The sequence below is a fragment of the Electrophorus electricus genome, chromosome 18, assembly GCF_041902795.1.
Source record: "Electrophorus electricus isolate QZ-2024a chromosome 18, ASM4190279v1, whole genome shotgun sequence".
Classification (NCBI taxonomy): Eukaryota; Metazoa; Chordata; class Actinopteri; order Gymnotiformes; family Gymnotidae; genus Electrophorus; species Electrophorus electricus.
The window spans coordinates 14,317,501-14,332,503 of NC_137514.1; the positions used below are offsets into that span (position 1 = coordinate 14,317,501).

The window sequence follows — 15,003 nt, forward strand, 5'->3', positions numbered from 1 at the left end:
CGAAACTCAATGTTAACAATGGTTAATGTGAGGTAAATATCATTAAATGGTAAATAAATTATATTGTAGATGCCAACTACTAAAATTTGTAATAAATGGAAATTATGGACATTTGTAATAACAATCCAAAGTGGTTGTATGTGTCTGTGTGTATGTGTTCACATACTGTATCTCTCAGAAGTGAAAGAAAGGGACAGGCAGTGATGGCAAATCAGGTGTGTTACCATCTGGCAGATTAACACACGGCCTTTGACTTTAATGTCTGCTTAAGCACATTCCATATGTAACTCATTATAGCAGAACTGAGATAAAGTTTGACACCATCCACCTGCAGATATAAAACCCATTATACTTAAATGTTCTTATATTGTAACTCCAGTGCCAAACTATTGCAGAAATGCAATATTAATTCTTCTGCACAGTGATTTCATAAAAATGTAGAGTCCATACCTTATAAATCACTTGCTATTTACTAAACCAAGAACAGCTTGTCTTCCAACAGATGTCTGCAGTCATCTGTCTGGGGTGTTCTGGGTACAAACAATGGTAACTGATCTCTAAGGAAAGGTACTACTGTGCTACTCTGTACTACTCCCACTGGGCCAGTAAATACATCAAGCTATAAGAATTCCTGATTTGCAATCTTTCAAAACCTGTATCAGTTGTGTTTAGGTTTTGACAGGATTGACATTTAATGCCAAATTGCATTGACATAAGCAGTACTGGCAAAAATATTTGAGATCATATCTGAGAGTTATTGCTTTTGATGCGAACGATTCACATGAGTGACAAAGCTGGGATATTTCATTCAACAAACAAATTTTAACAGTCTTGTTTTTCACCAGGCTTGTACAATGTAACAGCACACAGAAACAACTCTGATGCTCTATCATGGTCATGAACCAGGCGTGCACTGGGAACTTGCTGTTAAGACTGATCACATTTGTTGCTATTCTCTTTCTTTCAGTGGACTCTGCTGCCCTCTGTTGATAAGATATGAATCATGCAGCCTTAATGAAAACAAGCCCGAAACAAAGACTTTAAACACCCAAAGCATTTATTCTAAGCTATATACTCTGAATCTGCACTGGACTTTGCCAAACATATTAGCACTTGTTTTTAGTCATTGCTTGTAGTAGAAATTGTGTCCACAGTGTTTGATACTGTATACCCTTGATTATAATATTGAATATGGTAATAATGAGGATGGAAGTTGAAGGATGTAGAGATTGTGGTGAAGTATACAAGGTTTCCAAAGAATCAGAATGTTTTGGACAGAGGTCTTTCATCAGATATGAATGGAAAGTGCTTTTGAAGTTATGAGGTAGATCTTATTATACTAATATAAGAAATAAATAGTATATTAGAAAAAGTAAATATTAAAAAAGAAATAACATTAATTACATGGGGTTCTAAAGTTCCAATATTGTAGATTAGTTCTTGTTCTTTGAGTTTTCTCACTTCATTGCTGCCATAGCAACAAATGGCATGCAATGTCCATTAGCAATAAATATTTTGCCACTGGTAATGACAAATCTTTAAATTTGATTGTGTGGAGGTGTTCAACAAAAACAACCAGCAAGCTTTCTCCTGGTTTCTGCAATGAAAAGTTGATTACATTAACATTTATGGCATTTGGCATCTCTTGCAAGTAATACAGTAGACAACACCTGCAATAATGTGTGAGGAAGAATGCGTGATGATCCCCTTTGTTATAGTTATTTCAGGGGCTTTGTTAATAAATTTACATGTAGCACTGAAAGGATCTATTGTTATCACGCATTCCTCCTCATGCATTACTGCACTTGTCTACTATATTAGGGTCTTCCACAGTATTACTATACTGAAAGGTACTGTGTCAGGTTTGAATTAGGCTATTCGTGTCTGACAGCAAGCTAGGCTACATGAATAAAATGAGACCGCTTGGCAGGCTGTGACATTAGGATTGTATGATAATATATGTGCAATGAAAAATGCAAATAAATAATATAATTGTTTCAGTAGATATTTGTTTTAGGTTATTTACTGCATTATTATGTAGAACAGGGGCGCATTCTGATGACGATATAGCGACCTGCGATACTCCGTCCAATGAAGACGTCCTGATTTGATTTTTGGGGAAGGATGCGGGTACAGCTACTATTGGGGAATTTTGATTTTGCTCTTAGCTGTCGTTTCAAAACCTGTGTGCAGTGCGTTCGCTATAAACGAGTCGACGTTTTTGGTGTCATTTTGCATTTGAAAAAACGGCTGTATTCTCCACGTTGCTGTCTATTTGCGAACTGGCGTAATGATGTTTGTTTCAGATGTATCGTGCTGTCTGTCAGTGAAAAATAAGGCCGTAGGGCACACACAAATAAATTACCAAAAGGTTTCGCAAGACTTATGAAACGATGCCGTGCAAAAGACAGCTAATAATTCGGCGATTCTACGTGGTACAGATAAATTTGATTGTAGAAAACATAGTCATGTGCTGAATGCCATAAGAGCTAGCTGGTGGATTGAGGTCTGATTAATTCTACGTCTTTTTATTTACTAGCTTTGTCTGCCTTTATAGCCTAGCTAATTGCTCTCGGAAAATGCTACAACATGTATGTATTTAACTTCCTTTTTATGGCGGATGAAGTGACATCTTGGCTGTATTTTATTGGCTTTCCAAATAACTTAACTCGGCGCACCTGTGCCTGGAGGACCGAAGACGGGCGCCGATGTGTGCAATGGCTGCACCGCGGAGAATCCAACTGACTACACTTTCAAACGAGGCCACTCTCCTCCATACTATCTGTACCAGCCATGTCCATGAAGAATTTCCCAAACAGGATGTAGTCGCTGCTGAATTACCGCGGACGGAGACTTCAGCTTCAGATAGAATCGAACTGGTCCTTTTCGAGTCTGATGAGCGACGTTGCCCAGAATTTTACTATCCTGAACTTATCAAAGTGAAGGTAAAGCGGCTGAACATTTTCAGTAATCCGTGCCAAAGGTTTTCACGTCTAAAGATCACGCGAAGTTCACTGAAGTAGATTCCAATTAAGCCAAATCAGCTGGAATAATGCACTTCTCTCTTCTTTCCATTTTGAAGGTGACAGCTGAAACCAGGCTCAACGCTTTGGATGAGGCGGTAACGGACAAGGAGAGAGATGAGCTGGAGTACCTGGCTAGAAAGTTTGAGGAGAAATATGTGAGTAACACTATTCCACAAAGAACCTGTATAAAAAAAGCAAAATGCAGAGTCATGAATTTTGTTAGCTGGTTAAACATGGTTTATGTTCAAGTTAGGACATTTGTTGAGCACCAAAGCAATTACAAACAGATGTAACCCTACCACCATATTAAAATGTTGTAGTATGTCTAAGCCACTAGACCCTGGTTGAGGGTGAAGCCTCATCTACAAATATAGATCCTAGCTGCTCTGAATTGGGGAGTTTCAGAAGTAAATTTTAATAAAGTATTTTCACAGTTTCTCTTTAAGGTATGTTGCATTGCACAAGGCCACTTTATTGTTTCCCTAAAGCAGAGTTATTAGTTTGACTCTGCCAGTGAGTAACGAGATTTATAAAGCCTTTCCTTGGTCCTAGGACTTTATATATGATTGGGAACTTTCCATTTGAAACTAAAAATAAGCATCTTAAACCAAGAAAGCCTTTAAAGTCATGAGGTTTCTTTAAGATGAGCTAACATGTTTATAATTGTTTTCACATTTTGTCAGTATGCTTTTTTTAAATTCCATTTTAATATTGCTTAAACTAAAAAAGGGGGAAAACTTTTATTTATTCATTTATTTTTTTAGGGTGAACCTCCTACACGGCGAAAAGACAGATGGCAAGATTTAGTGGATATGGGTTACGGATATGATGAAACCGACTCTTTTATTGACAACTCTGAGGCAGTGAGTCTCAGTCTAGTGTGCTTCTGTTTAACTTTTCTTTCATGAAGCATGTGAACTAATTTGGTACAGGCAATACTATGTTTTCTTTGTGTTTAAAATATTCTCCCCTATTCAGATTTCAATGCAAAATTGTTTGGCTCCCTTTGGTACATGTGGATATGCTAAGTACTGGTTCCTGTTTATGGGTACATGCTGAAAACTTTGTCTATTGACCATACTTTCAAGTCTTTTTTAAAAGTTTTGTCACACACATTCTTTGCAGGCAGCAGATTGCAGCTTATTTTTGTCATGAATAAATAAGAGAACTAACCCTGCGCGATCTCTTATAATGTGAACAGTGTTTCAGAGAGTCCAGTGAATTGCAATAGCTTTTGTTTTTGTGCGCCCATCAATTTCCCAAGTATGACGAGCTGGTTCCAGCCTCCCTTTCAACCAAGTATGGAGGATTTTACATCAATTCTGGAATTCTACATTTTCGCCAGGCTTTTGAGGAAGGTGAAGAAAATGAGATGGATGACTTTGAGAATAACATTAAGTTCAAGGTGTGTAGGCATTCATAGTCCTTTGCTGTATTTAAAATGGCTGGCAAGTGCATTCATTAAGTCACAGATGACTTTAAAAATCCTGGGAAGTTGAGTATGTCCCAAATGCAATAATTGAGCAAGATAAAAATGTATTTTAAATTAATTTAAATGTAATAATGGCTCTCATTTTATACTTTTGAACAGCATTCAAATGTGTTGGCAAAATGTCTATTTTCTGTAAAGATTGCTAAAAGGGCAGTCTGGCTGCTGGAATTGTAGATGGCTTCAAGTGCAAAGATTTAAAATGAACTTCTTTCACATATCTAGCCATTTACCATATGTACTGTGAATACATGCTCCAGTGTCTGATATTTCTACATTTCTCTCAGTATTTGTCAACAACTAAAATTCGAGACATTGGTCTCCCCCCTCTGCTTTTTTTTTGGGGGGGGGGGGGTGTGTATCATGCATAAAACAACCTCACTGATCTCTATAGTATTGGAGAACCTGACACGCTTTGCAGCTACTCACTTGGACTAAACATGGTTCAAGGGGCAATTGTTTAGCCTTAAACCCAGATTACATTATTATTATTATTATTTATTTATTTATTTTTTCCCCCCAAAAAAGATTTAATTTGTGAAGTCCCAGGAAATGGTGTACAATATTGCATTGCAATAAACATGCAGAAAAGTGTGAATAGGAGGAAAAAAACAATTATAGATGTATTATGAAACTGAGCTCTAAAAATCTAAGAACTCTGGAGTCATGGTCCTAATATTCTAATGAGCATCCTTGATTGACATCCCTCTGTCCAAAACTCCCAGCCTTCTATGGCACTTGAGCAGAACTAACCTACACACAATGGGTCAAGAAGACAACTGGTCAACCCTACATGTACAAGTTCCAATTTTGAGAATCATAGTCTATATTTTTTTAGGCTAATTGCAGGTTTAAGCACGAACACAGTTTTGAAGCTTTAAGCTTTTATTTTTTGCTATGCCTTTGTGTGATTTATGCTTTTTTTTTTTTCTCTCTCTCTCTTATTGCAATGATTAATGTGCTCTGTTTATTTGGGTATCAGTCAGTTTAAACTGCATTTTATGCATGAAATCAAGGGTGTAAACAAGGGTTCTTTTATTTGTTCAACACAGAAACGGAAACTCAAAGAAGGTGAGGGCAGGACGAACAAGAAGAGAAAAGAGGATTTGCAGCCAGAGAATGAAAATTCGAAAAAAAGGTAATTTCAGATATTAAATCATTTATATTTTGAATAAGTTTAGTTTCATTAACTTATTGTTCATGTGATTGTGCAGTCCATTCCGATGTTCACCCAACAAACATAAGCCCAGTTCTGTTTTTCATTTCACATAGCAGCATTTGAGTTTACCAGAGCAGTGCCAGATGTGGGTTCGGCAAGATCTCTTGTTAGTTACTTGGTAAAGTTACTATGCTTTTGAATTTGTACTCTTTTTCTACAGCACACTGCCTGGCATGTCACCAGAAGAAAAGAAAAAGAAAAAGAAAAGCACCAAGCCACAGAGTATTGATGGCATGCTTAGAAAATTTCACAAGGAGAAGCTTCAGCAGCTGCAGATGTTCAATGTGAAGGGCAGTGACGGACTTCCTACTCCGGCTGACTGGGCCTTTGCTATCCCAGAAGAGGCTCCAGAAGATCCGCTCTTGACGCTCATTGGTTCGGCCAGTGCGGATGAGCTCCTCCAAGCGGTGAAGGCTGTGGACCAAGACTTTGACCTTGATGGGCTTTTGACTGAGGAGCACAGCACTGCTCCTCCAGATTTGGAGGAGAACCGAGAAACTCGAGTTGTATTCCAGCCTACCAAGGCATCTGTTTCACTCCCTGAGGGATTACCTCCTATGCTATTGCTATGCATCCAAGAACTTTGTCAGGTATTTTTGGCTCTATTGCAGTAAAGCTGATGGGTTTAAGTTTATATACTCCTTTGGGGGGGGGGGGTGGCGTGGCGGATAGATGTATATTAATATCTTAATGATCACACACACAAAGTTGCACAAATTTGGATTGTGGGTGGTGTAGGCTTTTTTTTTTCTGTTTCAGCTTGAAGGAGATTTGAGTTCACACAGCTCTGAAAATAAATTTTCAAAATGCTTTTCAAATCCATATGCCTTAAATTTCCATCACTGCTAGCTTTTCTATCCCATGCACATCTTTACAGACATGGCAGGCCAGATACAGCCTTTACTTTCTCATCTTAATCATAAACAGCCTTCAACTTCCAACAATCTATGAATTGAAGGCAAACACTGCCAGTTCTTTATTTCTGTAGCTGCCATAATGATGGATTGTTAATAACCTGTGGGGGAGGAGTGCACAACTTTACAAATGTGAAGTCAGAAGGGTTGGATTTGATCAAGGGGTGGGGGCAATTGAGAACTAAGGCATTCTGTCTAAAATTTGCTCCACTAGGTAACCAAAGAAATTGAAGGCGAGAAAAAGTTGGAGGCTCTTGCTCCTGAAATAAACAACGTTCTACTGCAGTAAGTGGGAAAAGTATCTATGTCTCATGCAAGCTATGGACAGTTTGCAGTTCTTTTTCTTTTTTTCATATGTGGCGGTAAGTAAATCTTTACAAGCAATTTTCTTAATATTTAAACTCACTTGTTTCCATTCTTTTTGTTTGTCTATGGGCATATTTTAGTGTGGAAGTTAAGTCCAAAGAATTCCCTGATAAGGTACGTTCTAGAATCTTCTCCTACCTGGCATCACAGCTTTCCTGCAAGAAAACCACTCTTCTTAAGAGGGCTAAGAAACTCCATCTTCTTCACCTGGTCAGTAACCTGCTTTGCCAAAACTTGGAGTGAAAAATCATAAGGCTGCTTAAATTTGTACATACACAGGAAGTTGGGAACCCAACACTGCCAAGAGGGAGAAAATAATAAATAGCAATAATATAAGATGAGATATGTTGGTTGTGCAGAAAGGCCCTGAAATATATTGCTAATGAGTTAATCTAATGAAAGAACACAAGCAAAATAAAACACAAAAATAATTTAAAATGGCTGAAGAGTTCAGATTCTCTGGAGAAGAGCACTTCACTTATGGGATTACATAAACTTGAATGCTCATACACACTTTTAGATCATGCTCTCAGTTGTTTTCAGTGCTTTTTCATGTCTAAATTGTGGACATGAACAGAAGCTATTCCAAAAAAAAAACAACGAATGTTTTATATACTATATGGATATTGAGTGTGTATGCGCACCACAGTCTTATAAAATATTTGGAGGACTTATAACAAGAATGGACAATTTCACTGGATTCTGTGCAGTAAAGTCAGAAGAAAAGCTGTAAGTGCTATACCAAGTCCTCCCTGTATACATAACCATCTATAATTTCTCATGCAAGTTGGGTCATGTGAGATTTCATTCATGAGACCCTAATCTGCTGACCCTATATACACTGCTGAGGAAGACCCCTTATTTCTAGATGTAACTTTATATAATTTATAGTAATGCTGTTTCATGAATGTACTTTATCAAATGTTCTTTACATACTTTTTTTATGGAACTGTCTATTATCAGGATGATCAGCTGAGGGATCTGCTACTAAGACTAGAAGGGGCAGTTGCGCGAACCATGCCAGAGCAGATTGACCGTTTCAATGGCAACTGCCAAGCTCACTCAGAAGCCAGAGCTGCAAAGTATGCAGCCCCAGTGGTGTATAGTGGCCCCTGTATACAGCCCTGGTGGTGTATAGTGCATCTTTCTCATTGACTGCTGTTCCATTCACACAAACATCAAAAATATATGACGGTTGTAATGAATCATTCCAGCCTGAAAAGTATTTATTTTCTTTAGATTGGAGGCTGAAAAAGAGCAGAGGGCAATAGATGGATCAGATGAAGAAGATGATGACAAAAGTGGAAAACGGATCTTTGGGCCTCGCAAGAGGTTCAGATGGACAGAGGAAATCAGGTTATCTACCAATAAATACATGGTTCATGTGTGTGGTTGCATATTAAACTAAATTGGCCAATATTGACAAATAAGTAACTATCTGCAGGTATGCTGGATGGTTGGTTGGTTTTATGGGAAGGGGTGAACTTTTCCTTGTGCAGCTTCTTTGCGCATGCTTGCTTTACAGATTGGTGTGCTTGCAGGGAATTGCTGGGTGAGGTTGTGAGACTGAAGATGAGCAGCTATGAACTTGAAGCCATCACAGGCCCCAGCTTGGAGGAATACCTAAGAACTTTCCTGGAAGCTGAAGTAAAGCCACTGTGGCCCAAAGGATGGATGCAATCCCGGTAATGCTCTGCTCCTTCTATATTTCATGGACTCCCATGAGCCACCTGTGGGTATGTTGTGAACTAAAAAAGCAAGTACAGGTGAACTCCGTATAACTTTCTATAACGTATTGTTTGCTATTGCAATTGATACTTTATATTCTGTAGAACATATTGAAAACCTTCAAGTGAATACAAGGGACATGGAGAGGAAATTTACATCTGAAATGATTTACAAACAAGATGATGATGATTTGATTTATGCAATAGTAACATCCAAACACGTCAGTTTATGAATAGTAGGTTTTGTGCTGTGTTTTTAAAACTGCTTCTTATGAAGATCAAGGAAATGTATAGTTCCATTGTTCTTCTAAGGCAGCCAAAGCAATAGTCTGTAAATTTTGGTGCTTCGAATAGACTTGTACTAGATTATGTAAATTTCAGTCCCTAAACAAGGAGGAATTCATTTGCTAGAACAGTGCTGCTTCTTCCTAGTTCAGTATATGTGTTTTCTGCTATATTATGCACCATGGATTTCTGGCTAATTTTCCATTTTCAACACCTAAAAATGAACTTCACACAACTGTGTGTTAAGTTAAGGAATATTGAAGTATGGAAAATGTTCCTAAGATGAAAGAACCTCAATATGTGGCACTAAATTTTAGGTTCAAGGATATGCTTCATCTTCACTGATGGATGTGATGTTTATCTGATCATTTAAGTGCCATCTCTGAAAGCTCACTCCCTTGGTGACCTCAAAGGGAGAACAAATCACTTGAGGAAGAACCGGTGTAGTTCCATAAGCTACGTATAAACTGTTAAGCACTTATAAAACCAGCTCACCAAAATGAGCAAAGTGCAGTGTTCCAGACTTGATGCTGCATAGTATAACACCAACAGTGCTTCACATCAGCCATATCTCTCGCCCTTGGCCACAGGATCCTGCTCATCGAGAGCCGCAGAGTGCACGGACACATAACAGGTGTAGTGTAAGTACGGTCCTAGATGTTGCATGGTTTTGTGCCATTCAAAATCAGCATGAGTGAAATGATGTAAATTCTGTAGTAATCACAATAGCCCTTCGTTACTATTTTTGTACAGGGCAAGGAAGAAATCCATGATTCCAAAATCCAAAAAGGTAAAAGTTTAGAAATCGGATGCAACACTATCCGTTGACCTTTTTCTAAGTGCATGGGTAGGTTTTGTTTTGTTTTTTTGCATGTGGCTTTGATGGAGAGGCATTGAATGATTGAATGACATTTAAACCTGACCCAAACTATAGTTTATATAGATTTGCCTGGTTACAATTGGATTAGACAGAGACAGCGCTAGGACTTATGGATTACATCTTACAATTGACAGTTAAAAGTATGGCAACCTGTTAGGTATACATACTCTATAGATGAGCCTTATAAAAATATTTGTATATTAAACACATGAATCTATCCTTTCCTTCGGTTTCCACGCTTGATTAATCCATAGGTTGGCTTTTCCTCTGAGAAAACTGGCGTTGTCCAGGCTGTGTCAGCAATGAAGGGGCCACTAGGTGGTGCCACGGCTCAGCGAAAGCGCCTCAGTCTACCCTTGATTGTCCAACAAGCCCCTCAGCATGCCATCTGTAAACCTCCATGTGCACAAACAGTCTATTTTTCTCCTCCACTGCCCAAGCTGAGGGGAGAGGGAGGGAGATCCTCATTAGGTGGGCATCAGGTTTCCATTGAGGGCGAAAAACTTGATGTTGAAGAGGAGCTTGAGGGAACCGGGAAGAATGCAGCCAACCCCCAGGCGGTCTCCATTGCAGAGAGTCTGCTGGCTAGCCCAGGTGAACGATTGGCCACGGACTCTGGAGTCGGTTCGGCTTCGAAGACTGCGTCCAACTGTGGAGGGGCTTCAGCTCCAAGTCAGCTTCCTATGGGGGAGAAGACATCCCAAAAGCTGACGCTGGTATCTCCACCTGCTGCAGCTGAAGGCGACACAACTGCAGTCCAGGGCGTGGCCAGACTGCTCACTACAACCTCGTTTTGCAAAGCTCCAGTTTCCGTGACAGTAGTGAGTGTCTGATTATATATACGTGAAAGGATAGCCATGTTTGTGTGGGACATTGCTGTATAGACATTTATTATGAAAATGGGTAAGGGAACATTTGCCTAGAAAAGGGACAAGCATAACTTCAGAGGATTGTTTCTCTGTAGTTTGGTGGGTTTAAAGTAAAATTCTTGTATTTTGGTGAACGAAATGCAAATTATATAAATGAAAATAAACAAGCTATGTTGGGCCATTTTAGCACTGCTTTGTATTATCCAGAAGTTGACAAGTTGGTTGTACAAGGTGGTCAATATTGCACACGTTTGTAATGAACCACTGCCAGTAGTGTTTTGTTGGTATAAGTGTGTTGCCACAGGCATCTTGTTTGCTTTTTGTGTTTGTTGGATCATTCACATATCTGTGTCTACACAGGCTGCTGTGGAGGGCTCTTGTGGCGATGCGGCCCTCCCCACACCCTCTCTGTCCCTCCAGGCTCCGTCTTACCCCAATGCTCCACAGTCGGGGGCTTTGACGAATGTAGTCCCCCTGCATGCATTGCCCTTCCCTGGGCTAGCTTATGCTGGCAAACCTTGCCACAACCACACCTGCAAAGACATGCTTTCTGGGCCAGCAAATGGTACTTTCCAGTATGGTCTCACACATGGTGAGTTGAGGGTCAGGTGGCTCAGTTGGAGCAGTTGTTGTCTTTTTACATTTAATGATCAGACATTAAGCCCCTCCCCTATCGTTTGAACGTGAAAACATTTTTTTAGTTAATACACGTTACATTTGGTTTTAGTTTAAATATATAAATATAATCTTTGGCCACATTTCTGATGCTGCTGTCCATTTGTCATCTTTTCTCTTCTCTGCCCCACACCCCCAACCCTCTCAGGTATTTACTCTGCCCTGTGTTCTAGTGTCCTGTATCCTCTCTCTGGTCCTGTCTCCTCCTCATCTGCTCTTCATGCTTTGTCTCCTAGGACCCATCCTTTAGGTGACCTTACAGAATCGTAGGCGGTTTTTCACCCTGTGGTTTTGGGTTTTTTTTTTTTTTGTTTGTTTTTTTCCCTGCTGCTTGCTAGTTCCTGCGACATGAATGTGACATATAAATGATACATGCACATGTGCTATTCAGCATGTATTGGGCCTTGTTTGATTGTATTTCTTCAGCAGGATGGGAGATGCCCATACCAGATTGCTTTACTTTTAAATCTGGACAAATTAGTTGGTTTAAACTTGATACATGATTGTCTGTCTGTTCTAACATGGTCCTATTTAAAAAGATATAAGATTTTTCAAAAGTAAGAGTAGATTTGATTTATATTTCTCACAAAAGAAACGCATGCCACACAACACAGCAGACTTTGAATACAGCCTTGTTTTATGAACTCTGTTCTGCTTGTTTACCAGCAAGTTTAATCACTAATACTGTATATTCAATCTTAAATATGAACCAATGTTAAGAGAATTTAGAAATCTTTTAGCAGAATTCACGTGTGTTTGTTTGTGAGTCTGCTTGCGTGTGCATGAGACATGGATGTGCAATTTTATTAACTACAATGACGTCTAACTTTATTGGTGCTAATTACTGATGTGCTTTTTGGTTCATTAGTCAGTCTCTTTTTTTTGTTTGTTTTGTTTTGATTTCACAGGTGGAAATGAGATCCATGCAGAGGGGCCCAATGCACAGAGAAAACTGCACTAATGGCTTACGTCAGAAAGGAGAAACAGATGAACATTTCTTTTCCAATACTATTCCCACAGGGACTTAAAGAGCTGAGTGAAAGTCACCTTAAATGTTAACTACATGTGCTTCTCCTATCCTAGTAAAACAATATTTAATATTTAACTAGTAAAAAATACTACATTGTCAGCAAGCCTCAGTTAGAAAGGCTCCATGATAAAGTAGGTAATTCAGTCTGCATTCAAACGTTTGTGCATTATGACAATGCAAAACAGTGGCAATGTCTCTAATTATAATTAATAATAATAAAAATAAAAGTGGAAGTCCGTTCTTTGCCTTATTGTGAAATCTGCACTTTGAGATGCCAGGGTTTTTTTGTTTGTTTGTTTTTTCTTTGACCTATCTAAGGTATTTGGTGTGAATGTAATGGCTGTTTCTCTTCAGTCCACTGGCCAATTGCATGCAATTATTGGTCAATTCTGATGCAAACTTCCCAAAGATCGTGGAACAGTGGTATGAATTTTGTGCTTGTAGACCCATGTTCTGCAGTGGTCATGGGCTGTGAGTTTTCAATCAGTTGGCATTCCGTTATTTTTACCAACTATGTGATGTGACATGAAGGGGAGTCATTTAAAAATGAACACAAGTAAGCAAATGTGCTTTTTTTTTTTTTTTTTTTTTTTTTTTTCTGCATAAGAATTGTTGGATTATATTGAATATAAAGGATTTCTGCATTGTACATCTGAGAAAGGGATTTTTTTTTTCTTTCCCTTGTGAAATTAAAAATGACACTTCCTATATTCTCAGGGATTCTTAATGGTGGAGGGGTAGCGTCACATTAAGTACAAGCTCATAATTATAAGGCTTACAACAAAGCTGTTACAGCAAGATGTGCATCTCATTTGTAAAATGTGACTGAGCTAAACTGATTGATGGTAATGTTTATAAATAAAATATGTGACCATTATGGACAGTGTGATCTTTCTGTAACAAGATGTTACTGCTATGAAGGGTGACAACTAACATTTATCTATTGTCAGTATAAATTACATATTTTACCTATAATTTTCAATGCAGTGGTGAACTCATAGGTCAAAAAACAAAGTTTGAGGATTGTTGCCAAGACAAGGGATCATTTGTACATCCAGTAATGACCACTTCAAAATAACAGTGCTGTTGCAAATTCATTTTGTTTCTACAGCCTACCCATAATGAGAACGGCCCAGTTGTTCAGAAGTAATCTAATTGGCTTTTGTCTATTGAAATAGTTTAAATCTTGGAAATGGGTTGCTCAAAAATGCTTCTTAGCTTGGATAATGTCAAATAATCCAATCTTAGTTTTAATTTGTGTCAAACCTTAAGTATGTGGTGTTCAAAAATATCTTGGTGGGATTGGGGTACCTTTTATATAATCAAAATGGTAAAATTGGTCAAACAATACATTTGTAGTATAGGCTATTTACACTCCTGGGCAAAATTGCATAATAAGCTTTTATCTTTTATCAGCCTATTGTGCTGATTTCTGGCTCTTCAAATAGAAACACTCAGTGACCCCATGTTAACTATTTTACCTGTTCTTTACATAGCTAGTGGCCTACATGGTGATATATAGTCCCAACTGTGTTACCTGATATTGGATAGCAAAACATCTGGATAATTCTGATCCAGATTCAACTTTTGGATCAACTGGGTGCAGGAAGGGAAGACAAAACTGATCTTATATCAGTACAACTATTACTGTGAAGTGATATATGGTCATAGTCACTGCAAGCCAGCAAGGATTGTGCTGGAATAAACTGAAGTCTTGAGGAAAACCCAATGTACTTATAGAGCCTGGTGAGTAAGTTTTAAGCCCAAAGCATCAAGCTCTCATTCATCTAATTTTATTGACTGGTCATAACCCTTTTCACACATATAATGCACCTCCGCATGTTTGACATTCTAAGGCTAAAGTGACTTTAATATGTATCCTGAGGTTATAATAACATACTTAATTGTTACAGCATGGTCTCCACTAAAACAATGCTTTTTCAACCCAGACCTCAAACACTGACTAGAAGATCCACATTTTTATGTCCCACCTCACACCATTAAGAATACTGAATATTTTGTACAGGTATACCAAATAGGTGGACCGTCTGCTAGTTTCCAATGACTGTCCTTAGAAAACAAAGCACTTACCTGTAATTTTCCTGGGACTCATGAGCTCTACTGGAAAACGTGGAGCTAGTCAATTCAATGCAATTCGATTTAATGCCACTCATACATGTTTGGATGTGTATAGTGTTGTTTGGTTAACCTCCATTGTAGGCATAAAACATTTAGGATACAACATAAAACTTAGACATTGAATGAGTAAAATGACACAGATATAGTTTAAACAAATACAAATACAAGTCAACAAATAAACAAGTGTGCCATAGTTTAGTGGATAAATAGTCTTGCAAGTCACTGGGAATTTGAAGACTTGCAGCATAACGCACATTGTGCTTTTAAAATTTGTCGTTTTCAATCCAATCTGTGGATTGCCAGAAAGTTCTGATTTTTGTTATGTTCCATTTCCTAAAAAAACTTAAGCCTGTCATATCTGTATGTGTGTCTGTGTGTATGTAT

General features: G+C 38.4%; 1 protein-coding gene across 5 annotated transcripts; it reads left to right on the top strand.

Moving 5' to 3' along the window:
• The first annotated feature begins 2,111 nt into the window (after nucleotides 1-2,111).
• Nucleotides 2,112-13,357, top strand: ubn1 (ubinuclein 1). Of its 5 annotated transcripts, none has more exons than XM_027006159.3 (17): nucleotides 2,112-2,945; nucleotides 3,083-3,181; nucleotides 3,791-3,889; nucleotides 4,291-4,431; nucleotides 5,568-5,653; nucleotides 5,895-6,324; nucleotides 6,863-6,933; nucleotides 7,095-7,224; nucleotides 7,978-8,096; nucleotides 8,254-8,370; nucleotides 8,556-8,699; nucleotides 9,617-9,667; nucleotides 9,780-9,816; nucleotides 10,161-10,727; nucleotides 11,136-11,367; nucleotides 11,599-11,700; nucleotides 12,359-13,357. In XM_027006159.3, the coding sequence occupies exons 1-17, from the start codon at nucleotides 2,709-2,711 to the stop codon at nucleotides 12,409-12,411; spliced, it is 2,715 nt and encodes a 904-aa protein (XP_026861960.2). In that variant the 5' UTR covers nucleotides 2,112-2,708; the 3' UTR covers nucleotides 12,412-13,357. The 5 variants fall into 5 exon arrangements, with proteins under 5 accessions (XP_026861960.2, XP_026861964.2, XP_026861963.2 ...); XM_027006163.3 differs by having other exon boundaries at nucleotides 10,347-10,727; XM_027006162.3 differs by lacking the exon at nucleotides 11,599-11,700.
• The last annotated feature ends 1,646 nt before the right edge of the window (nucleotides 13,358-15,003 follow it).

Bases quoted from the DNA above. Each gene is read 5' to 3' on its own strand.
- ubn1 (XM_027006159.3), top strand. From the start codon at position 2,709: ATGTGTGCAATGGCTGCACCGCGGAGAATCCAACTGACTACACTTTCA. The intron at 6,325-6,862 runs GTATTTTTGGCT...TTGCTCCACTAG, and splicing joins GCATCCAAGAACTTTGTCAG to GTAACCAAAGAAATTGAAGG. The intron at 6,934-7,094 runs GTAAGTGGGAAA...GGCATATTTTAG, and splicing joins ATAAACAACGTTCTACTGCA to TGTGGAAGTTAAGTCCAAAG.